The sequence below is a fragment of the Eublepharis macularius genome, chromosome 11 (genome assembly GCF_028583425.1).
Source record: "Eublepharis macularius isolate TG4126 chromosome 11, MPM_Emac_v1.0, whole genome shotgun sequence".
NCBI classification, from domain to species: domain Eukaryota; kingdom Metazoa; phylum Chordata; class Lepidosauria; order Squamata; family Eublepharidae; genus Eublepharis; species Eublepharis macularius.
Window position 1 is genome coordinate 82,909,848 of NC_072800.1, and position 27,408 is coordinate 82,937,255.

Consider the following 27,408-nt stretch of genomic DNA (forward strand, 5'->3'; position numbering starts at 1 on the left):
CTGGTGTAGCACAGGAGAGAAAACCTCCCGCTGAACATCTTGGTGTTGTTTGTCACATAGCGAAGTGGCCAACCTTAAAGTTAGCCAAGACAGACGCAGCAGAGAAAGGAACTGCCGAGGCCAGCGCCCAATAATTCTCCAGGTCTGCTTTATCCAGGACTAGACCAATTTGCACACTGCTTGGATTCTTCCCTGTGTAACTGGTGACAGCAGATGCCAGCACAGAGCAGAAGTCTGTTGCTCAACCAACACGCCACCAGAATACATATTTAGGAGAAACACTGATCTATCCATCACGGTACTTCCAAGCACCGTACTTTAATTGATTATGCCACAGGGGCATAATTCTGTTGTGAGCTTTTTGTAGGATCAGCAGATGGCTGCAAATTAACCCCGTCAAGGAAGTTTCACCGCTCCAGAGGTAGTGAACAGAGAGAATGATCTTCAGTCCTATAAAAGATCATTAGTAGATCATCAAGTTGCAAATAATGAATAGATCTGTGCAAAGCAATGGTGTATATAAACCTTGCTGCTAAAATGATGCTACAGGTTCAAAAAAACTTCCAACATAACTCTTTATTAGCATATATATTTAACAAGCCAATATTTAAACTCTCCTTGCACAGTTGCACTAGTATGTGTTGATAGAAATATTATTCTAATATTATTCCTGCAATGAAGGAATCAGAAGATTGAGACTTGGAAGAGCAGCTGTGAGGGAGCTAGATAAGATCCTTAAAGATAAAGATGTCTCTCTGGGAACCAAGATCAAGATAATCCAAACTATGTATGGATATGAAAGTTGGACAGTGAAGGAAGCTGATAGGAAGAAAATTAATTCACTTGTAATGCGGTGCTGGAGGAGAGTTTTGCGGATACCATGGACAGCCAAAAAACAAATAAGTGGGTACTAGATCAAATGAAGCCTGAATTCTCCTTAGAAGCTAAAATGACAAGACTAAAGCTATCATACTTTGTTCACATCATGAGAAAACAAGATTCTCTGGAAAATTCAATAATGCTAGGAAAAGTGGAAGGCAGTAGGAAAAGAGGTAGACCTAAAAAGAGATGGCTTGACTCAATAAAAGAAGCCACATCCTCCAGTTTGCAGGCTCTGAGCAAGTCTGTTAACGAGAGAATGTTTTGGAAATCTTTCATTCATAGGGTCACCATAGGTTGGAGGTGACTTGATGGCACATAACACACACACACATTCCTAAAATGCAAATTAGAGCATCACGGGACACTGAATATTCATAAGAATGACTTGCACTGCAGTTTATTTATCTCACACAAGCCTGCTTGTATTCTGTGATTTTGCGCATACAAAATTTTGCATAAAGCCTCGTATCTTAAATCTTAAATTTCATGACTTTGGAGGAAAGGCTGAAAACGTAGTCTGTGGCTGTTCTGATGCATATGCAAAAGAGCACCTTGTTTCAAAACATACTTGCTTGGAAATGTTTAGAATATACTACCAAGTAAATGTGTTAAGAGAATTTGGGAAGCAGGAGCTTGGAATTTGCTACGCTAAGAGCTGGTTTGGATTCAGAAGCAACTGTTTTGACTCTTCTGTATTCCCTGTGCCATCACTGCAATCAATCCCAGTAAGCATGACAGTTCGTAATAATCTGCGTTCCCAAAAGGAGGTCAAAAAGGAAATCGATATTTTTCTGCCTACTGGGGTTTCTCCCAGATATGCAAACCCCACTCTCACCTTCAGGCCTTACTCTGTTGTATTAATTTCATTATTTACACAGGGAGCCAGGACTTCTTGATAGCAGGGCTTTTTTTCTGCGGGAACCCGGTGGAACGGAGTTCTGCCACCTCTTAAAAATGGCCTCCAGACAGAGGGGAGTTTAGATTGCTGAGCGGTGCGGAGGGCAATCTAAACTCCCCTCTGTCTGGAGATCAAGGGGCGAGGCCACCGGCCATGTGACCATTTTCACTGTGGGCAATTTAAACTTTAACCCCCCCCTTGTTCCAGCTGATCCAAAGTGATGTCATTTTGCCGTCTTGAGTTCCGCCACTGAGTTCTACCACCTCTTCTCCTAGAAAAAAAGCCCTGGTGAAAAGTATATCCACTCTATGAATTTATCTGGATTCCTTTTAAATAAAACGTATACCATTGGCCCTCATTACATCCCGTGTCAGCGAACTCCATAATGTATTACTTAAAGAAGTACTTCCTGTCATCTTTTCTGAATCTATTGCCCATCTATGTCATTGGGTGCCTCCTGAGGCCCAATATTATAAAAGACATGAAAAAATTCTCTATCCACTTTCTGCCCACCAGCAGAATCATATAAGCATGAATCATGTCTCTCCTTAGGCCATCTTAAGCTGTACCAAACAATGTAGCCTTTCCTTATAGCAAAGGTAGTCCCAACCCCTTGCACATTTTAATTGCCTCTTTTACAGTTCTGTGATATCCTTTTGGAGATTAATGAGATCCAGTGAAAAAGTACACACAAGCCTACTTATTCATGGATCTTTCATTGGATAGAATGGTGCAAGGTTTAATTCCAGGAACGTGCTGCAGGGCCCAGCCATGGAGCACATAAAATTATAAAACTGTAAGCATCTCTGAATCGGTGCAGTTTTGTGGCTTTGCCATTGCATAACCACAGCGGCCACCCGCACCACCCATGTGAGGCTATAGCCTCAGTGTCAGAGACTTTTCTTTAGAAAGAGGACATGAGTTCTGAAATCTCGGTCTTCAGAAATTAACAGTCACATCTGCCTACTGTTGTTTCTTCCAAACTTTAGTGTTGATTTTTTTTTAAAAGGCATAAAACGTAATGATAGGGCATACAAAACCACTTCAATATCTGTGAAGCAGAGTATTGCAAGAATGGCCGAGAATAATGTAGTTGAAACCTGGTGAATAGTATTTCATTGAAGCTGTTAATCTGCGGCTAGAACAGCAGGTTTGTTAAGATAGCAGCGAGCTGTCTTTTATTGTCTTCAATCACACGTTTGAATAGAAGTTAAGGCCACTTTCATACATAGCTAGAGCTTGATCATGGCTGCATACACATGGCAAAGATTCTCTGTTTCCCTGTCACCGCCACTGTGAATGCAGAGGTATTTGCACAGGCAAACAAACACCCACATGGGAGTTTTGTGAACATTTTCTTCTGCCAGCGACCACGTTCTTTGCATTTCCCCCCTGCTGAGTGTCGTCAGAAGGAAGCATCATTGAGCTCAGTGGAGTTTACTTCCTAGTAGGCATGCGTAGGATGGCAGCCCAAGCCCTAATGAGAAGGGATAGCTTTTTTAAATAAAATGGAAGATGGGAATTCAGAGGAACGAGTCAATAGTGGCCATAGATATTATATTATTATTGTACTGATTTTTAAAAAACCTCAACAAGCCTTCCTGTGGCGTGGCAGGGAAAGTGGTGGTCACAGAACGGAAGGGAAATGGTTTTGATGTTGGCAGTATCCAGGGCTTTTTTTCTGGGAAAAGAGGTGGTGGAACTCAGTGAGTTGCCCTCGGAGAAAATGGTCACATGGCCGGTGGCCCCGCCCCCTGATCTCCAGACAGAGGGGAGTTTAGATTGCCCTCCGCCCCCTGATCTCTGTCTGGAGATCAGGGGGTGGGGCCACCAGCCATGTGACCATTTTCAAGAGGTTCCGGAACTCCGTTCCACCGTGTTCCTGCTGAAAAAGAAGCCCTGGCGGTATCCTTGAAAATGTACGCCTTCCCATCTAGACAGCTTGCCAGTATGCTGGGACTGTGTACTTTCTGGAATGATCGTACCAAACCAGGTTTGAGAAAGAACACGCCAAAGAGGGGGAAAGCCTGGAATGTGGACAACTAGAGGAAGATGCTCCCCCAACCAATTTCACTGTGGTTTGTTTGTTTCATTAATAGCCCACCTTTCTCCCCAATGGGGACCCAAAGCAGCTTATATCATTCTCCTCTCCTCCGTTTTATCCACATAACAACCCTGTGCGGTAGGTTAGGTTGGGAGTGCAAAACGAAACAGCAGGAAATACATCCAGAAATCACTATTTTGTTTTATTAAAGCAGCTTCAAGAATGGCGAACCAAATCCAGGAAACCAAATTGTAATGACATCCTCCCACCAAAAAGTTTGTGTGCTTCTTTTCTGTTCTTACCTCACAATGACAGCAGGAGCAAGCAAGTTCACCAATCGGATCCCAAGGGGACATAGCCCTTACCTTATTCATTAACTCTGTTGGTGGGAAGGGAGAATGTGTGCAATGCGCATGAGTGCATTTTTTCCCGGCACTACTTGGGTGATGGTACTGTCTCCCTACCAATCGGGTGAGTCCTTGCAAGGGGAGACCCCTCCCCACCTATTGGCTTTGGAAATGTTTGGAAGGGGAAATGTTCAGACTTCAACCACAGACTGCAATTCTAAAGACATTTCTCAGAGATTTACATCTGAGTAGACCTGTTTAAAGGGGAATGTGCACAGGAGTGGCGCCAGGGTTTCTGGTGCCTGTGGTCGGCTGGCTGGCTGGCCGGGTGCGCACGCACACACACGCACCAGCCTGCGTGATGACGTCACGTGTGACGTCATCACGGGCGTGCACACGAGCAGGCCCAATTGCTGCAGCAGGCGGCTGGGACGGCGCATGGGTGGCCTCCCAGCTCTCCCGCTTGGTTGCCCTGCGTTGCCCCAGACGCCTGCCTGTGGCTGCTGCGCCCGGCTGGGGGCATGTGCTGGCGCCGTCGGCAGCACAGGACAGGAGGGCTGGGAGGCTGCAGCTCCGTGGCACGCGTTCCCACCCACAGCGCCTCCTCCGGCACCCTCTCCGGCACCCCACGCCCTGAGGCAACCGCCTACCTGGCCTCAATGGGCACGCCAGCCCTGAATGTGCATCTTGGTTTGTTTTGCAGCACTACTCCAGACACTGGTCTGTCTCCTCCATCCCCATTAGGGCATGTAAGCCGTCAGTCACTGTGAGGAAAAGTGCCACCGGAGCAGGATGCAAGTAATCTGTTCAATCAAACATGATAAAAGCTCCGGAAGTCTTCAATCATAGGCTGTAATTCTATAGACACTTCCCTGGGAGTGTGTGTGTGTGTTATGTGCAAGTTGCCTCAGATCTACGGCAACCCTATGAATGAAAGACCTCCAGAACATCCTATCATTAACAGACTTGCTCAGATGTTGCAAACTGGAGGACGTGGCTTCTTTTAGAGTCAAGCCATTTAATTTTAGGTCTTCCTCTTTTCTTACTGCCTTCCATTTTTCCAAGCATTATTGATTTTTCCAGAGAGTCTTGTCTTCTCATAGTGTGACCAAAGTACGATAGCCTCAGTTTTGTCATTTCAGCTTCTAGGGAGAATTCAGGCTTGATTTAGTCTAGAACCCACTCATTTGTCATTTTTTTCCATCCGTGGTATCTGCAAAACTCTCCTCCAGCACCACATTTCAAATGAATCAAATTTCTTCCTGTCAGCTTTCTTCATTGTCCAACTTTCACATCTATCCGTAGTAATGGGGAATACCATAGTCTGGATTATCTTGATCTTGGTCCCCAGAGAGACATCTTTCTCTTTAAGGATCTAAGTATCTATTCCCTGGGAGTAAGCACTGTTGAATAACACGAGACTTACATCTGAGTAGACCTGTTTAGGATTGCTCCCCTCCCCATCCTGAGAGCCGTTTGCCTACTTCGCCCTTCCAAAAACAATCCTGCCTGCCCACTGCAAAAGGAAACCTTACGGAAAAAACACTGGTCTATTTATGCAGGGGTGGCTGAGATTCAGACACTCATTCTGCCTACCTGCCTGTGCTTGGCAATGGAGATCAGTGGAGATTAATGCGAGAACGACCCCTTATTGTGGGAACAGAACTGGAAAGCACAAGGACACATAGCACCAACAGAAGACAGCAGCGCCGTTTCTACACTACTCACCTTCATCCAGAACGCTGTGGAACGTCGCAAAAAAACCACGGAAGATAGTGTCTTCTCGCGTGAGTTTTGTGTGACATCACGCAAAACTCGTGTGAGAAGATGCTATCTTCTGCGTTTTTTTCGCGACGTTCCGCAGCGTTCCAGATGAAGGTGAGTAGTGTGGAAACGGCCCAGGATGTAAAGGTAATAATTTATTGGCACTATAGAAAAGGAAAAAATGTGAACATAAAGCAGGATTGTTTTTAACTCTGCTGCCACCCCACTACCCCTTTGCCAACAAGTTTCCCACCATAGCGTTTACCTGCCAAGACTTGCCTTCTTCAGGGTCCATTGATTTGTGTGTGTGTTAGATGCTTTAAAAAAAAATAGAATGTGAGCATCAGTATTGAAGGTAGGCATAGTCACGGAAGAACTAAGGGGAAAACATAAAGATTTCCTGAGACAGGCAGCGTGTTGTAATGGTTAGAGGGTCAAACTAGGATCTGGGAGACCTGTGTTTGAATCCCTGCTCTGGCATGGAAGCTGGCTGAGTGACTTTTGGCCAGGCACTCTCTCTTAGCCTAACCTACCTCACAGGGCTGTTGTGAGGATAAAATAGAGGAGGTGAGAATCAGGTATGCTGCTCTGAACTCTTTGGAGGAAGGGTGGGATAAAAATGTACTAAATAAATAAATAGTTTTATTGGTGCGTGTGTCAAATTCTCTTCTAGATGATTCTCGTTAACCCGTTCGGGAATCTTCTGAAAAAATAACTATAGTGAAGCTTTGGGTAAGAAAAAAATGGCTCATATTTCCTGTCGAGAAGATGGAACACAGCACATTGTATCATTGTATATTAAGATATGCCACACAAAAATTAAAACTGTGTTCAAAGATAGATGGTCTTCTTTCATTAAATTCTGAGAATCAATCAATGATGATGCTGTGGGTGGCTTTTGACTCATATCCTTCCAGTATGATTCCAGTGGGATTGGCGGGATTGGGTATGGGGGACAATTTAATAGTCTTTATCCAGCTTATTGTATCCAAAGGTGTTTGTGGGTAAGGATGGATGTTTGAAATGCAGCTGATAAATTCCAACTTGGAATATGCCCAGTTCATTTATCTTGGAAGGGCTATTAATCAGAATAAAATTACCTCCAACTTTTGGATCCCAATAATTGGCTGTTTATCTGGTGTTGCCATGTAGTCTGCTTTCTGTTTTTTACATACCAATACTGTCTTTAGATTTCTATTTCCTCAAGCGGGCAAGGGGTGTGGAGAGGCTCAGCAAATATCAGCTGGTCAGGGGCTAGGGTTGACAGCTTCCAGGTAGAGTCTGGAGCTCTTCTGGAATTACAGCTGATCACCAGCTGGAGAAAATAGCAGCTCTGGAGTGTTGGCTGTATGGCATCACATTCGTGGTAAGCTCCTTGCCGTGCCCAAACTCTGCCCTCCCTACGTTTCCCATGCCCAAACTCTGCCCTCCCTACGTTTCACATTTCCAGGAATTTCCCAAGCAGGAGACACCCATCCTACCAGAACACTTGAGACAGCAATACCAACCAGATCTACTCAGTACCAAGCCCCATTTCTTCTTCTCAAGCAAGCGAAGTGACTCCAACAACCTTCCAAGGCGACCTCCTTCAACTTAAATGGCTCTTCCTCCAACAGAAGTGCCTCTTAAGTTGGAGGAAGTCTCCCTAGGCTGAAGGAAGGCTCCGAACATTGCTCAGTGGAATGGTAGGATACGGATATGACCCACCCAACTGGTTCTTAAGATTCTACCCACAGTCCTTATTTGCCCTGATTGGGGTGGGAGTGGATGGGGGATTATGCATTAGGGATTTTGCTCCCCGTTTGCCAAAAGAATAAAGAATTCTCCTTAGGATCCTAGCTGCAGGAACTGCTCTCAACATTCTGTGCCTTTGTAGCCTGCTCAGTCCTCATTCAGATATTTTCGGGTGTTCATTTCCCTTTTAGTTAATCTACAGAGTCATAATCTTCTGTATCTCTGGGGACTTCCCTGAGCATATAGAATTCCGTTTCTCATCTGCAGGTGATCTGGTTTTGGTGCTTTCACGATTAGCATAAGCTCCCATTTTCTCCTGATGTAATAATATAATGATGATGGAGATTGTAACATGTTTTGTCCTTGCAGAATCTAGTTTAACTTTATTATTAACAGTCCAATTATATACTATAGCAGATGCTGGAAAGATTGTATATGTAATAGTCAGGACCCAAAAAGTTATGATAGGTGTATCCAAAGAGTTTTTAACTTTTCCCCCCTTTCAGGATTACCTACCTTTTCTTTTTCACTTCCAAAGTGGTGTTGGTGGTAGAGAGTGCTCTCAAGTCATAGTTGACTTATGGCCCTGGTGGGGTTTTTATAGCAGAAGACAAACAAGAGGTGGTTTGCCGTTGCCTAGCTCTGCAACCCTGGTCTTCATTGGAGGTCTCCCATCCAATTACTAACCAAGGCTGACCCTGCTTAGCTTCTGACATCTGACAAGATCAGGCTCACCTGGGCTATCCAGGTCAGGGAAGCATTCCATGTAACACAAGGGGAAGGAGTTGCTCTTTGAGAAATCCAAGCTCCAAACCCCATTGGACATTCAAGTGTATGGTTGACTTTCAGGTGGTGAGACCAAAGTAGACAAAGTACTTCAAAACATGGCTCACCTTGCACCTCATTGTTAACAGTATTGTGCCAGGCTGGGTTGATTGACTGGGTCCAGAAGGTAATAAAGGCCTCTCCGTGGGAAGGACTTTGAAAGAGGCAGTTCAGGGGCCCCTCTTGAAAACGGCATCCCTGAACCCAACTAACCTAAACAACTACCACCCAGTGACTAATATTCCATTCTTTGGCAAAGTGCTTGAGTGGGTGGTGGCTACACAGATTCAAGTGATCTTGGAGAGGTAAATTATCCAGACCCATTTCAGTTTGAATTCTGGTCAGGCTTTGGGATGGAAACAGCTTTGATCACCCTGGCTGATGGCCTTCGCCAGGAGACTGATAGGGGAGCGTGTCCCTGTTGATTCTCCTGGACCTCTCAGTGGCTTTCGATACTGTCAACCATGGTATCCTTCTAGAAAGACAGGCTGGGCTGGGAGTAGGGGCCCACCATGCTTTGGTGGGTCTACTCTTACTTAACCAACTGATTCCAGAAGGTGGTGTTGGGGGACTGCTGCTTGGCCCCATGGCGTTTATACAGGGTTCTAGCTTATTTAAGTGAAACTGCTGGGAGTGAAACTGCTGGGAGAGGTCAACCAGAGAATTGGAGTGAGGTGCCATCGATATGTAGATGACATCTGGCTCTATTTCTCCTTAACAGCCTAGCAAAATGGGTTGGTGGACGCCCTGAGAAGGTGCCTGGATAAGATAATGGAATGAATGAAGGGCAATAAACCAAAGCTCAATCCAGACAAGACTGAGGAGCTGCTCAGGGACTGTGCCATCCTATCCTAGAACGGATTGCACTGTCCCTGAAGGAGAGGTTCGTAGCTTGGGGGTGCTACTGGGTCCTACAATAGGGGTTCAGGTCTCTTCCATGGGCCCATAGCACCTTTGATCAGCTCTGGCTGATTCGCCAGCTATGGTCGTTCTTTGAAAAGTATGACCTGGCCATAGTGATCCATAATCCAATCACGTCCAAGTTAGATTTCTGTAATACACTCTATGTGGGGCTGCCTTTGAAAAGGGTTTGGAGACTTCAGTTGGTCCAAAATGTGACAAACAGGTTACTGTCAGGAGTTGGTTACAGGGATCGTATTACCTCTATGCTGAAAGGCCTGCTTTGCCTACCCATCTGTTTCCAGGCACAACCTGAAGTGCTGGTTCTTACTGTAAGGCCCTAAATGGCTTGGTGCCAGGGTACATGAAGGGCCGTCTCCTCCCATGCTATCCAGCCCCCCAGTTAAGGACTGCCTCTTGAGCCCTGCTCTGTGCCCCTTCCTTCAGAGGTGAGATGGGTAGCAATGACAGGGTGGCACCTCACCTTTGGAACGCCTTCCCCCTTAAGTCTCACCTGGTGCCTACTTTATTTTCTTTTAGGCACCAGGGTTAAACAAGAGCTACATACTTGACGTCAGCTGGGTGACACTGGGTCAGTCATAGCTTCTAGGAGTTCTCTCAACCCCACCCACCTCGCAGGGTGATTGTTGTTGTGGGAATAATAACAACCTACTTTGTAAACCACTCTGAGTGGGTGTTAAGTCATCCTGAAGGGAGGTATATAAATCGAATGTTATTATGGGTGTTCTTGCCCTAGAAGGCTTCCACAACAAAGTAAAAATCCCAGAAGGAATGAAAAAGAAACGACGTTTTTCAAAATGACAGTTTAAAAAGTGGTAAGGGCTTGTGAGGAAACTGTTCATTATAAATGTCACATTTTCTATCCAATAGGTGACTGTGACAGGCAAGAAACCACATTCCACACCACATTAACACCTGCAATCGATTGCACTAACTGAGAAGATGGGGGGGGGGGAACAGGTTGCCTCAGAAACAACATTCCACAGTTTGAGTATCAGGAAAATACAATATTCTTCACTACTGAAGCGCTTCCTTCAAGAAAGACCTCTCGACCCTCTTCAATAAATGGGTAACAGCTGAGCAGAGCATTTAATGTACTATAAACAGATCGACTGAAGTTTTCTAAAAGAGAGTCGCCTGTCTGAGCCAGGGAAAGGGAGGGAGACGTTCTTGGAAAGCTCCCTTCCCCGGGCTCATTGCTGCCTAGAGAACAGGTTTCTGAAGGCATTGTTGTAGTTCTTGTTGAAGGCCGTGTAGATCAAAGGGTTGAAAAAGGAATTGGAGTAGCCCAGCCAGAGGAAGACGCTTTTCCAAAGGGGGGGGATGTCACAGGAGCAGAGAGGGTTGATGAGTTCTGTGATGAAAAAGGGGATCCAGCACAGCACAAAGACGCCAATTAGGATGCCCACCATCAAGGCTGCTTTCCTCTCTTTCTGCTCCCTCCACGTGTCCCCGTCCGTCTGGAAGGTCACCGTAGCGTGGCGGACAGTGAACACCATCTGGGGTTGCTGCGAGGCTCCCTTCACCTGCCAAACACAAACACAACATTTCAGACCTGTGCGTTTTGCTGGCCTGTCTGGGGCCAGTACCAATTACAGCCCCATGGACAGTGGCCATCACAGTCCATACGGCAGATGCATTTGTCGCTGCAGGAAGAGGAGTGAAAGTTAACACTCTGCCGACAGAAATCCTTCCGTCAGTGGATATTTTCAGCAGGCTCCAAGACATTGCCAGTGGCCTGCGTTTGTCACCATTTACACATTTCCAGCAGTTTATTTTTTTCCCCCTCTGGAGACACACCGTGTTGAACTACACTGTAATATTTTAGGCATCTTGTATATCAGTGTGAGTTATATGGCCAGATGCATTTATAGCACGTTGTGTTGTAATTTACAACTCTGTTATAATAGAGGAAATAGCTGTTGGGTATTTTATTAAGGCTTTTTTTAGTTGTGGTGGGTTTTGCCGAGAATCGCTCTTCCTCTTCCATTATTTAGGAAAAATGTCAAAAATGCAATGCTAAAGGGTACGTCCGATATGCTAGTATTTTTTGAACCAAGAGTCCCTGGGTCAGGCACTGGCTGCCGGTTCCTTACAATGCAGGCCTTCTGGATGGAGACTGCTTGATCTGGGACATCACAACCTAGCATCCTCCAGGTCCTGAGATTCAAGTGATCCCAGAGGGCCAATCCCACACTACTGCTTACCATAAACCTCCCCCTTCTGCTTCATATGGTCACAGGGACCATATCACTTCAGTCTCTTTTCCCATCTACAGTGGCTCCCAATTTGCTTCTGAGCTCAGTTCAAGGTGCTGGTATTGACCCTTAAAGCCCTATATGGCTTGGGGTAGCATTCTCCCATATGAACCTAACCATCCATTTGGGTCATTTTTGGAGGCCCTGCTTGGGTGCCCCCGCCATCTAAGGCTAGACAGGTGACAACATAAGAAAGGGCCTTCTCTGTCGTGGCACCAAAACTTTTGGAACTCTCTCCTCAGAGTGATTCATACCACATACTCCTACAGGCTTGCCCATCTCTTTAGACTGCATGTTGAAAGGAACCCTTGCATGCAGAGCCCACAGAGCTTGGAAACCGCACCCAGGCACGGTGCTCGGGTTTGCTCTTAGAAGGTGTCAACAAGGAGAAGACCGGCCGCTTGTTTCCAGCATTCTGATTGGCCATTGCTGGTTTGTTTAGCACATGCACAGTATATCACTATTTCAATGTATCGCTAGCATGTAATTTTTTTTAAACGGGCTCCACCTACTGTGCACCAAAACAAAACGGCAAGGTGAGTGAAGCAATAAGAAATGCCACAGGCATTACAGACAAGTGAAAAAGAATGAAATCAAGCTATTGCAGGGGAAAAAACCCAGAGGAAAACAGATCAAGATGGTTAGCTGTGTTAGTCTGTCTGTAGCAGTAGAAAAAAGCAAGAGTCCAGTAGCACCTATAAGACTAACAAAATTTGTGGTAGGACTTGAGTTTTTGTGAGTCACAGCTCACTTCTTCAGACATGAAGCCAAAGAAGAAGTGAGTTGTGACTCATGAAAGCTCATAGTGTACCACAAATTTTGTTAGTCTTATAGGTGCTACTGGACTCTTGCTCTTTTCTAGATGAAAACAGATTTCAGAAAGAATGTGGAAAAATACAGAGAAAAACAGGGAAAACAAAGAATATGCAACAATGCTGAGAGGAAACAATGGGGAAAAACGGTAACAAAAGGAAATAAAACCAGAACGGTACAGCTGTCTGGAAGACGCCTAAGACCCTCTGTTCTGTCTCCACTTTCACTTTTCACATCAGCTTCAGTACATGCATTGAAGGTTTATATCTGCTTTATATTAATGTTGTTAATTTGTTTTATTGTTTGTATATTGATTTTAGTTCTTGTTTTTATCGATTTTAACTGTTCACCGCCCAGAGCTCCTGGGGATGGGCGGTATATAAATTGAAATATAAAATAAATAAATAAATAAATATCTCCCTCCATCTCTGCCTATTTCCATTCAAGCTTCCTAGACCCCACGCAACGAGAGCTGGAATCATCCGGCTTTCTAGGCTCCCTTCTCCAGCTCCTACGCCTAAGCTGTTTGCTATGCCTGGAACTTCTCTTGCCTGTTGCTCCTTCCTCATTCATGACGTGGAATTGTCTTTGAGCACTTCCATCTAGCTCAGAGTTGTCTATTCTGGCTGGTAGCAGTTCTCCAGGGTTTTGAGTGCAAGGAGAATTATTAACCTGCTGCCAAAAATCTTTGAACTGGAGACGTCCAGGACTGAACCGGAACCCTCCGCCTGCCAGTTGCATGTTCTGCCACTGAGCCACAGCTCAAAGAGCCTCTTCTTGTAAAGCCTTTTCTTCAACATCAACACCATGCATGTCTTCCACCTGTTCTGCACTTTCCTTTCCTCCTTCTCTATTATCAAGCCTGCTTGATTTTTGATTTCCTGCTCTGTCCTTTGGGCAGTGATAATGTCATTCCTTTGTGCTGTACAATGCTGTGCATGGTGCAGATGCTAATTAAATGTTAAATAATCGCCACAGTATAATGTGTCTCTGGACACGTCTGTGCTGAAGTTGTGAGATTAATACAGGATGTCGAATCCCAAAGGGTGCGTCTCAGCTGCCTCGGTGTGGATCAATTGCCAAGCTTTGTCATGCTACAAAAAGTAATTTTTAGAGGCAAAAACTGGGGAGGTGAGGGCCTTCGGCAGGGGTGGGGGAGGAATCCACCGAGTTCTGGATATCGGTGGAATTCCATTTCGTAGGAGAAGTTTGTTTACCAGTATGACATTCACTCCTCCTCTTTCCTTCTTCTTTGCTTTTAAACTGCAGAAATGGCACCAAAGGCATTTTTAAAATTCAAAAATAACCATTTTATTTTTTTTAGAGGAGAAAAGTCAGGTGAAATGAGGGTTTGAAAATTTCTGAGCTAACTCGGTATAGCTGAGGTAAACTCAGTACAGGCACAGACTTCTGTTCTTATGCTCTTCACAAATACTTAAATTCTTATGTTTAGAGGCTTTTGTTCCCACGTTTTCCCCAAAACACTCTGGTACACTTTCTTTTAGTGCTGTCTGTCTCTTTTGGGTTTAAGAATGTTGGGACTCACTTTCTAGTACCCCAAACCCCTTCTGACACCAGGGCTTTCCTTCAGTTGTTAACTGAATCCGAAAGTCTCCACAGGCAGTTTCCAACGACACCTGACTAGGGGATCTCTTCACCCTTCGGAGCTCCTTCCCTGTTTGACTGGATAGGGAAAATTTCCTCTCCTCGGTAGATCTATCCCTTTTCTTTGGCCCGACTGGGAGTCTGCACCTACTTCCCACACTTCCTTGCCAACTTTTCCCCAGTTCTCCTGTTGGTGTTAAACTGTTCTTCATTAGGACTCCGTCTCCCAACTGTTCACATTTGATTCCTCTCAGCTTGGGCTGAAAACAGGCCCTCCTCTTTCCAGCCATGCTACCCTGATTCTTTGGCGTAGCCTGTCACTCAAAGCTCTCTGTGTCTGTGAGGGAACAGACCCAAAGCTCTCAAAGCTCTCTGTGTCTGTGAGGGAACCATTAACAATCCTTCAGTTGTTGGCACAGCACTTCCAGCAGCTTATATTGTATGCGCACAGGCATGAAAGAGCACCCATGCCTCTTATACGTAAAAGAACCAAGTGTTAAAAGCAGCCTTGACTGGAACTCCAACCATGAGATTTGACATGAAAAGTAGCCATAAGGAAGTCAAATCTGGATCAGGAGTGGCGCTGGAAAAGGGTCTTCCCCCTATGCCATTCCCTGTGCTGCTGGAAGCCTTCATAGGGGAAACGATACCCATATCTACCCATATCTACTAAGGTGGGATGGAATACCTTCAATGAAGGCCAGGGTTGCAGAGGCAGGCAATGGCAAACCACCTCTTTTAGTCTCTTGCCTTGAAAACCCCACCAGGGATCGCCATAAGTCAGCTATGACTTGATGGTGCTCTCCACCACCACCACCACACTGAAAGTGCCAGGTTACAGCACCAGACTAGGATCTAAGACACCCAAGTTTAAATCCCCACTCTGCTGTTAAAGCTTGCTGGATAGGGTTGCCAACTCCAGGTTGGGAAATTCCTGGAGATTTGGGAGTAGAGCCTGGAGAAGGCAGGGTTGGTGAAGGGGCTGGAACTCAGCAGGTTATAATACTATAGATTCCACCCTCCAAAGCAGGGGAACTGATCTCTGTCATCTGGAAACCATTTATTCCAGGACATCTCCAGCCACCACTTGGAGGCTGGTGAACCTATGGTAGGTGACCCTATGCCAGCCACTTTCTCTCAGGTATTTGGACAAAAACAGTGGTGAAGAGGGGAGAACAATGTTGTAAGCCACTTTCAATCCCCAGTAAGGGGGAAAGCAGGGGAGAAATATCCAAACAAATAATTAAATATTTCCTAGTGGGGTTTATAACTTCCCAGGGAGGCCATTTTCCATCTGGCAAACAATTGGGAGGCATAATTCCTCTTTCCCAGCCCTATAACCCCAATTCAGACTCCCCCCAGTGGCTTGTTTTAAGGGCCAAATTACATTTCTGGATTCCATTCAAGGAATTCTAATATCACCTGTCATTTGGTCCAATGCACCCAAAGAAAAAGATAGATTTCCAAAGCATGCCATTCACAGCTGTTTGGCCAGACTGCTAGCAACATTTGGAACACAATCAGTGAGGGCCAAAAGAGATGTTACACAGGCATTTAATAGTTGTGTTTTTCATTGAAAAGCAGCCTCAGAAGTTGCGATCCGGAGTGAAGCAGCACTTAAAACATATTCCTTCCCACCATTTATTTTCTCAGACTTGCACTCCCCAAAATTGGTTTTCTCTCTATGGAGGAAAACAGTAAGAGGACCTAGTATATATTCCCCTATGAATAAAAAAGCAGCTTAGGATAAGGGTGCAATTTTGAGTGGAAAAATGACACGGAAGGAGAGGGTAAAGCTGCCTTTTCCTTGCCACTCCTCCACTGCAAACTGTAGCCCGCAACGCTGCTTTTCATTTTAAAAAATCCTAGGAAAACTGTTCACGTGCCTCTTATGTAATTCTAGTAAGGTCTGCTGACTAGCCTATATACATGCTTTAAGCTATTCCATGTAGCAATTGATCTTAATGTCTCCAGCAAGAATGATCTATATACAACACTTAGGCTTGCCAGCCTCCAGGAGGGCCTGGAGACCTCTTCGGATTACAACTGATCTCCAGACGACAGATAACAGTTCCAACCCTGCCCTTCTCCAGGCTCCACGTCCAAATCTCCTGAAAATACCAAACCCATCTGGCAACTCTAGCAGCATCTCACTGTGTGGTTTGTACCGTTTTCTCCACATGGCCACAGACAACCAAAAGAAAACAACAACAGCCCTGAATAAGTACAGTATGAAAGCATTAAAAAGTCTGTGATCCAAGGAGCCCATGGTTTTAGATCTCATTTCACCCTTGAATATAGTAGGGCCACCTCAGGCACGCCACTGTCTTTCAGCCTTAGTTCCCATTTGTTGGGGATGCAGTATTAGCCTGCCTTACAGCATAACTGTGAAGACTGCTAAGACAATAGATGCCAAACGTACTTGGGAGGCTTGAAATGTGCTTTTAAAAGGTGTATTAGCCTCTCTATGTGGTGAGCATCGCACATTTGCAAAGCATAGTTTGAAACAACCTCTGCATGGCAACCACAGCTTATACACTGATCCTGAGAATGACATTCCTTTACAAATCTAAGCCTAGCACCAAGGACATTTTGGAAATGTAATCCTTTCTAGGTCCTCCTCAAATTGAATAATCCAGGAGATTTTGGTTAGAGTGTACTGACATGTGGATTCAGATAACAGTTTTTTAAAGCCCTGTCACCTGACATCTGAGGGGTTTTTTAATTATTTAAATCTGCAGCATATGAACAGAAATAATGGACTTCCGTGGGGTGGCTTTAATCCAGATTTTGACTGAGACTAGATGCTATGAAATAAAACTAGAAGGAGAAAGACACCGTGGTGCAATGGTTAGAATGTTAGACTAAAATCTGGGAGACCCAGGTTCGAATCCCCACTCTACCATGGAAACTTGCTCGGTGACTCTGGGCCAGTCACACACTCTTAGCCTAACCTATTTCATAGGATCGTTGTGACGATAAAATGTAGGCGTGGAAAACAACGCAAGTTGCTTTCGGTTCCCACCGGAGAGAAAAGCATGGCCTAATGAAGTAATTAAGTAAGAGACAAGCCCTGACCGATTTAGTGATTGACCTCCAATATTCCTGTTCTCTCTGTAGATAGATCAAGATGGGTAGCTGTGTTTGTCCGTAGCAGTAGAGAAGAGCAAGAGTCCCTTAGCACTTACAAGACTAACAAAATTTGTGGTAGGGTATGAGCTTTCGTGAGCCACAGCTTTTCAGAGTTAAAGCTTTCGAGAATCAAAAGCTGGTATCTGAAGAAGTGAGTTGTGACTCATGAAAGCCCATACCCTACCACAAATGTTGTTAGTTTTATACAGGGCTTTTTTCTGGGAAAAGAGGTGGTGGAACTCAGTGGGTTGCCCTTGGAGAAAATGGTCACATGGCTGGTGGCCCCGCCCCCTGATCTCCAGACAGAGGGGAGTTTAGGTTGTCCTCCACGGAGGGCAATCTCAACTCCCCTCTGTCTGGAGATCAGGGGGCGGGGCCACCAGCCATGTGACCATTTTCAAGAGGTGCCGGAACTCCGTTCCACTGTGTTCCCGCTGAAAAAAAGCCCTGGTCTTATAGGTGCTACTGGATTCTTGCTCTTCTGTACTGTTCTCTCTCCGTGTTTATACAGTCCCATACGTGTGGCTGACTATCACCGTACACCACTGCTTAGTTTCCTTAGGCGGCTTGTCTTGCCCATTTCTGCCAAAAAGGGTAGGAGACTCTCCTGAAGCAGAAAATCTAAATGGTGCCCCCATGATGGCAAATGCATAATACGTGCCTTTTACAATCCTGGACTGTTTGGGGAAAGAGGTAAGGAACAGCTGTTTACACAGTCACATAGTGCGAGAAATAAAGGGCACCCACTGAAATCAATACAGACCAGCGTAAAAGCAAACAGAACGAATGGAAGCGCCCGATTCTGCAATTAGTTCATAATATTTGAGTGCAGCAGGTTCCGTCACCGTCAGTTCAGCCCTCGAGTGACGGCAGCGTCAGGGTCTTCCTAGTCTTATTGCAATTCTGGGCACCCTTAGGCTGGGTGAAGTACCCCTCTCCAAGCAGGGAGGCAATGGTCCCCTTGTACCTTTATTCATTTGCTCCCTTAGTCCTCTCTTTTGCCATGGACTGTGCCTTTGACAACTACATGACTGACAGAAACTGACAAGGGAAGTGTTTCTCATCGCTGTGTGTTGGTCGTAGGAAAAACACCCCCTGCAGATTTTTGCCCGATTGGCAACTGTTAACAAGCAAAATGCCTGTTGGTTAAAAAGAGACAATTCTCACCATAATCTTTTTTAGGCTCACCTCCTTTGGAAGGTACCTTCCTGCCCATGATTTCTTCTCTTTTAAATTGCAGGGGAAGTTTCTAGCCCACATGACTAACAAAAGCAGAATTGTACATGGCTTCCATCTCTTAAATAAACGGACTCAAGAATGGGTTAACGTATTCATGTTATTTTTTTCTGACTGATGATTTCAAACCTTTTCAACCAGGTAAACTTTGACACCCCCCCCTCAATCCTGAAAATGCCAGATGTGCTGCCAACATTTAACCATTCATATGGAAAAGCCCTTGGGGAAGATTTTCCAGCGTGTCCCTGAGAGCTTTCAGTATTGCAGCATATTTCTGCATGCAAACACAAACAGCTTGTATAATGCAAGTTATCTGGTGTGAAAAATACATCTTGGCTCCCATCTGTTTAAGAGATGATCTAGTCAAGGTTAGGAACTTTCTCCATTTATTTCAATTGGAATATTAATCACAGGTGTAAATCTCTCTCACTGAAATTAATAATACAAGTTTCTAGGGGGCCTTTAAGTATTCAAAAGGTTTCGAGAACATTATTCTAGGAATCTTAACAACAGCCAAGTCAAGAAGGTCAGCCTTATCAGTTTTTTTATTACAGATGGAGGGGCAGCTGAGAAAACAGTGATTTGCGTATGGCTGCATAAGGTAAAGAAGCCTCCTTAACCATTATTAAAAAGAGTCCAGTAGCACCTTTAAGACTAACCAATTTTATTGTAGCATAAGCTTTCGAGAATCAAGTTCTCTTCGTCAGATGCATGATACAGAGACTGGTCAAATATAGAAGAGACCAGTCTCTGTATCATGCATCTGACGAAGAGAACTTGATTCTCGAAAAGCTTATGCTACAATAAAATTGGTTAGTCTTAAAGGTGCTACTGGACTCTTTTTGATTTTGCTACCACAGACTAACACGGCTAACTCCTCTGCATCTTAACCATTATTAGATGGCTGATAGCATCCTTGAGGCTGGCTCATAGCCTACCCCAGAGAAAGAACTAACCTCGAGGGCGTCAGGTGTGATGGGAATGATGGAGTTGCTCTTCCGGGACCCAATGCGGAACTTGGCTGCCTTGTAGATCTTCCAGTACACAAACAGCACCACGCAAAGGGGCAGGTAAAAAGCCCCAAAGGTGGAGAAGATGGTGTAGGACGGCTCCTGGCTGACCTGGCATTCCTCCTCCCGCTCAGAGTAGGTCTCTCCCCAGCCAAACAGCAACGGCGCCAAGGAGATGATGGCGGAGAGAACCCAGGTGAGAGCGATCATGATGTTGGAGATGCGCCGGCGGGTGCGCAACGTGTACTCCAGGTGCCGGGTGATGGACCAGTAGCGGTCCAGAGCAATGGCCGTGACGTTCCAGATGCTGGCCGTGCAGCACAGCACATCGCAGGAGATCCAGACCTGGCACAGGAGCCGTCCCAGCCGCCAGCGCCGCCCGGACATCTCATGCACCAGACTGAGAGGCATCACCAGGGCAGCCACCATTACATCCGAGATGGCCATGGAGGCCACCAGGTTGTGGGGCACCCTGTGGAAGGTGCGCACCCGCAAAATGGTAGCCAGCACCAGCACGTTCCAAAGAAAAGTGGCCACCACCAACATGGCCAACAAAGTCAAGACCAGAACGCTGAACACGGATAAGGATCCACCCGCGCCAGAGAGGTCGGCATGGGAGCTGGAGTCACTCCGGTTGGACTCCGTTGAAGTTGTGACCGATAAACAGGTCAGGTTTGGGGACCAATCCATCATGCAGGCGACATGGGGAGGGCAGAGGGCAATTTCAGGAAGTGAGATTGGGTGGTGAAGCTTCTTTCATAGCAGCGCAGAAGACGGCAGACCCGTTTCATCTCAGACGCACTGCAGCTCTGGCGCACTCCCGGTTTTTGAAGCACTGATCTGGCAAACTTGGGGACAGGAGACACAAGAGAATGTCATTGGGATTTGAACTTCCCACACCTGAACATCAGACAAAAGAGCCACATGAATCAGAATTGATGCTCCATCTGAAAATGCTCCCTTTCTGCTTTGCTACAGCACTTTTACAATGTTAGGAAGTGACACTATGGAGACTTTTAAGTGGCATCCCTGCATAGTTGGATATTTGCTCCAGCATTGTGTTGTTGTTGTCTTCCCAACTGGGTTGTCTTGCTCACACAGGAGCTGGGTTTGTGAATGCCACTCAAGAGCGTGTTCCTAAAGGCAGAGTGATGCAAAAGAGGAAGTGGAGGACTGGCACCGGCAGTGGTTTAAATAGAAGAAAAATCTCTTGCAATCTTGGTCTTTTGGTCGCTTTTCACCTCCTTCGGTCAAGCCCATTTAGCATCATCCATTGCCCCTCTTCCACCATGCCCTCTTCTTTAAAGAAACAAATACAAAATCATATTATTCAAGAAAATCCTTATAAGCACCTACAGACTATTAGAAATTAAACTTCCCCCCCTTCACACACACACACACACACACACCATCTTCCTTGATATATGCCTTCTGAGATCAAAGCTCCTATCGACTTCCAAATGCCATGGTATATAGCATGCTGCTCTTACCACCAATAAGCCTTATGTACTTGGCACCTGATTGAGCTTTCTTTCTTTGAGGGGGGCATTTGTAATGCAAATGAGCATTCTGCCCAATGCAGATTCTACATTTGCCTTGCAGAATAGTTCCAGGTAGGTGGCCCTGTTGGTCTGTAGGAGAAGAGCAAGCTTTGGGTCCAGGAGCACCTTAAAGACCAACTAGATTTTCAGGAGTCCAGCAGCACCCATAAAACTAACAAAATTAGTAGTAGGATAGGAGCGTTCATGAGTCACAGCTCACTTCTTCAGATACAGTAGCTGTATGAAGAAGTGACATGTGACTCACAAAAGCTCCTACCCTACCACTAATTTTGTTAGTCTTTTTTGTTAGTGCAGCTGGACTCTTGCTCTTTTCCACTGCTACAGACAGACTAGGCTACCCATCTTGATAAATTTCCAGGATATGAGGAAGCTTTGACTCTTGAAAGTTCACACCCTGGAAATCCAGTTGGTCTTTAAGGTGCTACTGGACCCGAATCTTGCTCGCCTTGCAACGGGATTAAAGCAAGCCCCCTTCTCAGTCCAGCGTGCCACAAGCAGACATAACTTGAGAGTCCCTTGAAGAGTCCAGCCACTCAGGTCTCTTTGCCAAAAATTCAGAAGACCAGGCTAGAGGGAGGCATCTCAAGAACCCAGAAGGGAGGGGAAGCTGGTGCCCGTTTTCAGCGTGGAGGGTGACTTCGGGCCGTGGAGACAAGAGCAGAGCTAAGAGGGAACATGGAGATAAGAGAGACCCCCTCCACAAGGAATCCTGCCAAAAGCCCGCTCCCTGCAAAGGGGGCGACCTGCTCTGCATCGCCTTCTTGAGCGTCTAGAGGAAGCCCCCCCAAACCCTATTGAGAAACAGCATCTGGAGGAGCCCCCCCCCCCCGGCCCGGGCCCGCCGAGGCGATGAACTCCGTGGTCCCCAAGCAAGGGAGCGTCCCAGCCGGAGCAAATACCTGCGGGGCTGTCGTGAGCCCTTCCACGGACGAGCCTGAGCAGCCGAGGGAAGCCCCACCGCTCGGCCGCTGCAGCCGGAGGGAAGCGGGGAAGGAAAGACCCCGGCGGCGGCACACACCCCGTCAGCTGACGGCCGCCCCGGGCGAGTTGGCAGGCGGGCGGGCTGCGCTTGGCGTCCGATCCGGGCCCCCCGCTCGCCTCCCTCCTGGCCGGAATGAGCCCAGGGGGAGCCCAGCGCGGCCGCAGAGGGTCCGCAGCCCGCCCCCGGCCCTCCCTGGTGCGCCTAGGAGCGGGTGCACACACGCGTGGCCGGCATGCCGCAGCATTGCCTCTCCGCCTCTGCACGCCCCGGGATCCGGGGACCCGGGACGCCGGTGAGGAAAGACCAATCCCGTGTCAGGGAAAGCGAGAGCTTAGCCGGGCTGGTGGGCAGCGAGACGCTGGCGGGCCCCCTTTAAAAAACCGGCAAGTCCCGGCCCTTCTCCCCCAAGACGCGCCCCGGCAGTACCTGTTCACACGCGGGGCTGCCGCCGTGCCTTCTCGCCGCAGGACGCACGTGCGAATCCGATCCGACGCCGGGAAGGAGACGGTTCGGAAAGAAAGCGGCGGCGCCCTGCCTGAGAGGAGGCGGGCGCCGCCACACGATTCGGTGGAGAAGCGCTCGAAGCGAAGCCCGGGGGAAGTCCTGTGTGTGCAAACACCTGCCCGAGGTGCTGCCTTCCTAGGGCTGCGATGCTGTTATCTGTCCCCGGGGGGGGGAAGCGGCGTGAGATCTTCAGGCGCTCGGTGTGAAGAGCAAGGAAATTGCTTTTTCTTTTTATGGGCATCGCGGACAGAATCCGGCGCCCAGGGGCTCTGCAGTTCTGAGGCGGAAGGGGAAAACCGAAGGCCTGCTTTCACAAAGAGTTCCTCCTGTGGCCGTCTTTTTATTATTATTATTATTAGTTGCTCTGCTGCTTTTTTTTTGGTTGACATTACTTTACAAACGTTCATGGGATGCCAACCTGAAATCACAAATCCACCCAAACTGCTGAGCCCCAGACAGAATTGGAGTTTGCCCAGGATTCCGGGTGCACCGCTTTGAGTTTCCTGGGAAGAATAAAGTTAAATCAAATTAGACTACTTCACGATTAATTTTTAGAGCATGCCTATGACCTCAGGATATGGTGCAATCCTAAGAAGAATTACTCCAGTCTAAGCCTATTTAGACTGGAGTAACTCTATTTAGGATTGCACTGACAGTCACCAGAAAGTTTTCCCAACCAATCAGTTTGGCTGGACGGAGCATAACAGCCTAACATGCTTCATTCCTGTCAATTTATATCCAAACAATAGGGTTGCCAGCCTCCAGGGGGTGGCTGGAGATCTCCCGGAATTACAACTGATCTCCAAGTGACAGAGATCAGTTCACCTGGAGAAAATGGCTGCTTTGGAGGATGGACTCTATGGCATTACACCATTCTGAGACCTCTCCCTTCCCCAAACCCCACCCTCTCTAGGCTCCACCCCTCCAAATCTCCAGGAATTTCCCAGTCTGGATCTGGCAATCCTCAACAATCATGGAAAGAGGTCACATTCACTGTGCTATCCTAAGAATACTTTTCTGAGAATGAGCTCCATTGAATAAACCTGAAAAGGATTTAAGTAAACCTGTTCAGGATTACTCTTGCAGCTTTTAAAAATCAAAATCTTGTCCATTCAGGGTTAATCTCATACACCCTTATTGTAACAACAGTTATTCAGAGGTAGGCTACATTCATTCCAGTGGAATTTTATTCCACAAAAGTGGGCGATTGTTACTCTAGAAGCCTGTGAGAAGCCTGTGGTGGGTGGGTTCGCACATATACCATTAGAGGGTCAGACTGAGGGATCCAGGTTCAAATCCCTACTCTGCCACAGAAGCTTGCTAGGTGCCCTTGGGCCAGTCACACTCTCATAGCCTAGCCTACCTCACAGGGTTGTTGTGAGGGTAAAGTGGAGGAAAGGAGAACAATGTCAGCTGCTTTGGGTCCCCGTTGGGGAGAAAGGCAGGGTACAAATGAAGTAAATAAAGACAGAAACAAAAAAAAATCCAATACAGAGTTATCATCTCAGTGTTGGAAATTGCATCTACTCTGTTAGGCACAAGGAAAATATCCTAAGCTGTGCATACTTGTGGAAGGATCCTGTGGCATAGCTGTGTGGTGCAAGAGACATGCATGCTCCCCTGGCACCTGTCAGCATCTTGACAGGGGCCATACAGTTTCCTACTATATATAACCCATACAGTGTGTTTTTCTACATATGCATTGCAGGTTTGTCAAGCCGGAGCACTGTGAGTCATAACCTGGGCAATGGGTACTTTATGCGTCAGTGATCAACGGGGGAATTTGGTGTCAAAGGCAGCGCACGAAGACCCTGAGGCTTCATTTTGTTTAAAAGGAAAATGTCTTGTGATCAGGGCTGGAGAGAGAGAGGAGTGTGCAGAGGTCTGGGACATGCCTTGCAAGCTGGCACTCCAGTGGAGGCCAGAGGACTGAGGGAAAGGCGGTGCGGGGGGCGGGGAGAGGTCTGAGTAGCCAAACAAGACATTTGCCTTTCATCAGCTCCAGTCTGTGTAAAGTATTCAGACCAGAGTTGTTTGAGCTTTAAATTTTGCAGCACATACGTGACTATAGTTTTAAGAAAACAGACGATGTGACCTTGGTTATGTTTTCAAATTTAGATACTAAGATGGCAAGATATGCAAATTCCTACTTGAGTGCATTGTACAGCCTTGAATAAAGCAGGCTGGGGGCGGGGAAAAGGCTGAGAGCCATTTTTAGCTAGCAGGGTTTTGTATCTCTCGTTAATACTCCAGTTTTGGTTAAGACCTGGTTGTCAGAACCAGCTCTGGAATCTGCCAGGGAAGCAGATGGCACTAATGACAGAAATCGGCTGGCACTCTGAATCTCAATTACCATTGATTTGGGTTGCCTTTCTTCTTAATGCCAGGAGGGGGGACTGATTTGTTGACTGCCAGATTTTTGGCACCTTCGAGGAAAACTAGCAACAGAGCCAGTAAACAATTGACATCAGGAAAGATGATTAACAGGACAACATCAAAGGGAGTGGCGGCTAGAGAGAGGTGCTTTCTATTAACCTCATTCCCAGTTGCCTTTTCCGTGCTTTGAACTGAAGTCTTTCTTGGGCTTTGCTGAACATTTATTCCTGCCACTAGCAAGGTTCCCCCCCCCCCTCTCCAGGTGTGAGAATTATATGCTTTAGGTTTCAAAGAAAACATGTAAGATCATTTTTGCCGTCATTGCGATGTTATTTTTTATTGCTCTATTTTCATTCGGCTTTTCCTCCGAGGAGTTAAGAGTTGTGCATATGGCCCCTCCACAACTATCTTGTGGTGTAAGTTAGGCTGAGAAACTCCAAACTCAACTGTGACCTTCTTAGATGACTTGGGATTTGAGCCTGGAGCGCCCGTCTCTGCCCATTATCACACGCTGTCTCTCTCACATAGGAGGTTTCATTTCTCTCCTCTTTTTTCTGAAGATTAAGAATAATTTTTGAAAGGTTTGAGCGATCCAGGGTGTGTGGACTATTTTTAAACTCATGTAATCATGATTTTTGTCTGTTACCCTGGCAATCATTGAAACACGCGTGAATATATGTGATGATTTTTGAGAGATTTTTTAAACGTTACTTATGGCAGTCACTTTTAAACTATATACAGTCTTTCTAGCTGATGGTATACTGAATAAGAACGTCTGGAAACAGCAGAATGTTAAAGCAGGCATTAAGACAAAGGATTATAAAGCAGCCGAGATTCTCATGAACCCTGACATGGACGTGATCGAGAGAGACAAAGATGTCTGAAAGGAACATCCTCTCTTTTATTGGGATGGGGGATGTGATGTAATTCCATAGGATGGATCCAGGCAGTTTTTCTGTTGGTGAAAAAGGAAGGAAGGGGCCTCTTTGACCACTCAAAAAAGGGATTATGGAACTTGCATGTATGAAATTCCACCTGCAAGTGTTGTAGTAGGAAGGGGAATTGAGTGAGAAGAAGATGGCTGGATCCATGTGTGTGTGTGAGAGAGGGGGGGCACTCTGATCTGGAGAACCTGGTTTAATTCCCCACCCCTCCGCTTGAAGCCATCTGGGTGACCTTGGGTCAGTCACAGCTTCTCAGAGCTCTTTCAGCCCCACCCACCTCACAGGGTGATTGTCGTGAGGATAATAACACACTTTGTAAACCGTTCTGAGTGGGCGTTAAGTTGTCCTGAAGGGCAACATATAAATCGAATGTTATTATTATTCAGGATGCTATTAGACTGATATTTGTTTTCTTATAGCTATAGCACTACTTCCCATAAGTTACTGTTTGTTGGATTTTGATCTGAGTGTATTTTTATATAGCAGTGTGCAATTTGGCATTGGGTAAGGAGCTCAGTCATAGGGAGTGAACACAATGGAAAACAAAATCTGATTCTAGCAGGCTTGCCAGGAGTGGGGAGAAAGAGCCAGTTTGGTGTAGTGGTTAAGAGCGGCAGGACTGTAATCTGGAGAGCCAGGTTTGATTCCCCACTCCTTCGCTTGAAGCCAGCTGGGTGACCTTGGGTCAGTCACAGCTCTCTCAGAGCTCTCTCAGCTCCACTCACCTCATAGGGTGATTGTTGTGGGGATAATAATTACATACTTTGTAAACCGCTCTGAGTGAATGTTAAGTTGTCCTGAAGGGTTTCTATTTCTATTTCACCCTCCCCACAAGCAGGTTCAGGGCGGATCACATCATTTAAAAACACAGTAACATAATTACATAAATCATTAAAACATTAGAAAATATTATAAAAAGCATTAAAAGCATTATAAAATCTCAGTCAGTTATGTTATTATTATTCCTGATATGATAGACCCAGGAGGCCCAGCAGTTCAGCAGGTCATTTGCAAGAGCGGCTGTAACACTATTTCTGATTAGCTCTAGCAAATCTCACAAGATCTGGACAATCGATACGTAAATATAAGAAATTAAATTTCTACTAATATCCTCAGACATGATCTACTGTTTATCCTCCATTTTTTCTCTTATGGGGAATGCAGGCTGGGCCAGTCCCCAGTAAAAGGTATCCTTCCCCTCCCATATGGGGGCTCTCCTTACATGGTAGAAGTGGAGATTTGAACCCAGGTTTCTCAGGATCCTAGCCCAAAACTCTATCTATTACATCATGCTAAACTACATAAATTGTTAACTAGCAAACTGAAAGAAAGCATGATGGTAGATGAGCACAAATTTTGTCTATTGTATAATGACATTCTAGGCTGTTATACCTTGTGAGCAGTTGATTTCTGTGGCTTCAAAAGGGTGTAATTCTGCTTAGGACTGCATTGGTAGTAGGTTAGCATTAGCTTGGTTTATGGGAGACAAAATGTTCTGTGTAAAGAAAGACATGGCTGTGGAAAGGGACATTCTGTTTGCAGAAGAAAGAAGAGAAATATGTCAGGTTATC

At 46.1% G+C, this 27,408-nt stretch overlaps 1 protein-coding gene across 1 annotated transcript; it reads right to left on the reverse strand.

Moving 5' to 3' along the window:
• Nucleotides 1–10,608: 10,608 nt before the first annotated feature.
• HTR5A (5-hydroxytryptamine receptor 5A) lies at nt 10,609–20,162 on the reverse strand. The gene is made up of 2 exons (XM_054992084.1): nt 19,416–20,162; nt 10,609–10,941 (listed from the first exon to the last, which is right to left on the reverse strand). Exons 1-2 carry the CDS (start codon nt 20,160–20,162, stop codon nt 10,609–10,611), a joined length of 1,080 nt encoding a protein of 359 aa, XP_054848059.1.
• Between the last annotated feature and the right edge of the window lie 7,246 nt (nt 20,163–27,408).

Excerpts from the sequence above, each read along its gene's own strand:
- HTR5A (XM_054992084.1), bottom strand. The coding sequence starts at position 20,162 with ATGATGGATTGGTCCCCAAACCTGACCTGTTTATCGGTCACAACTTCA. Across the intron at positions 10,942-19,415 it reads TCACACCTGACGCCCTCGAG|GTGAAGGGAGCCTCGCAGCA; the intron begins GTTAGTTCTTTC and ends TGTGTTTGGCAG.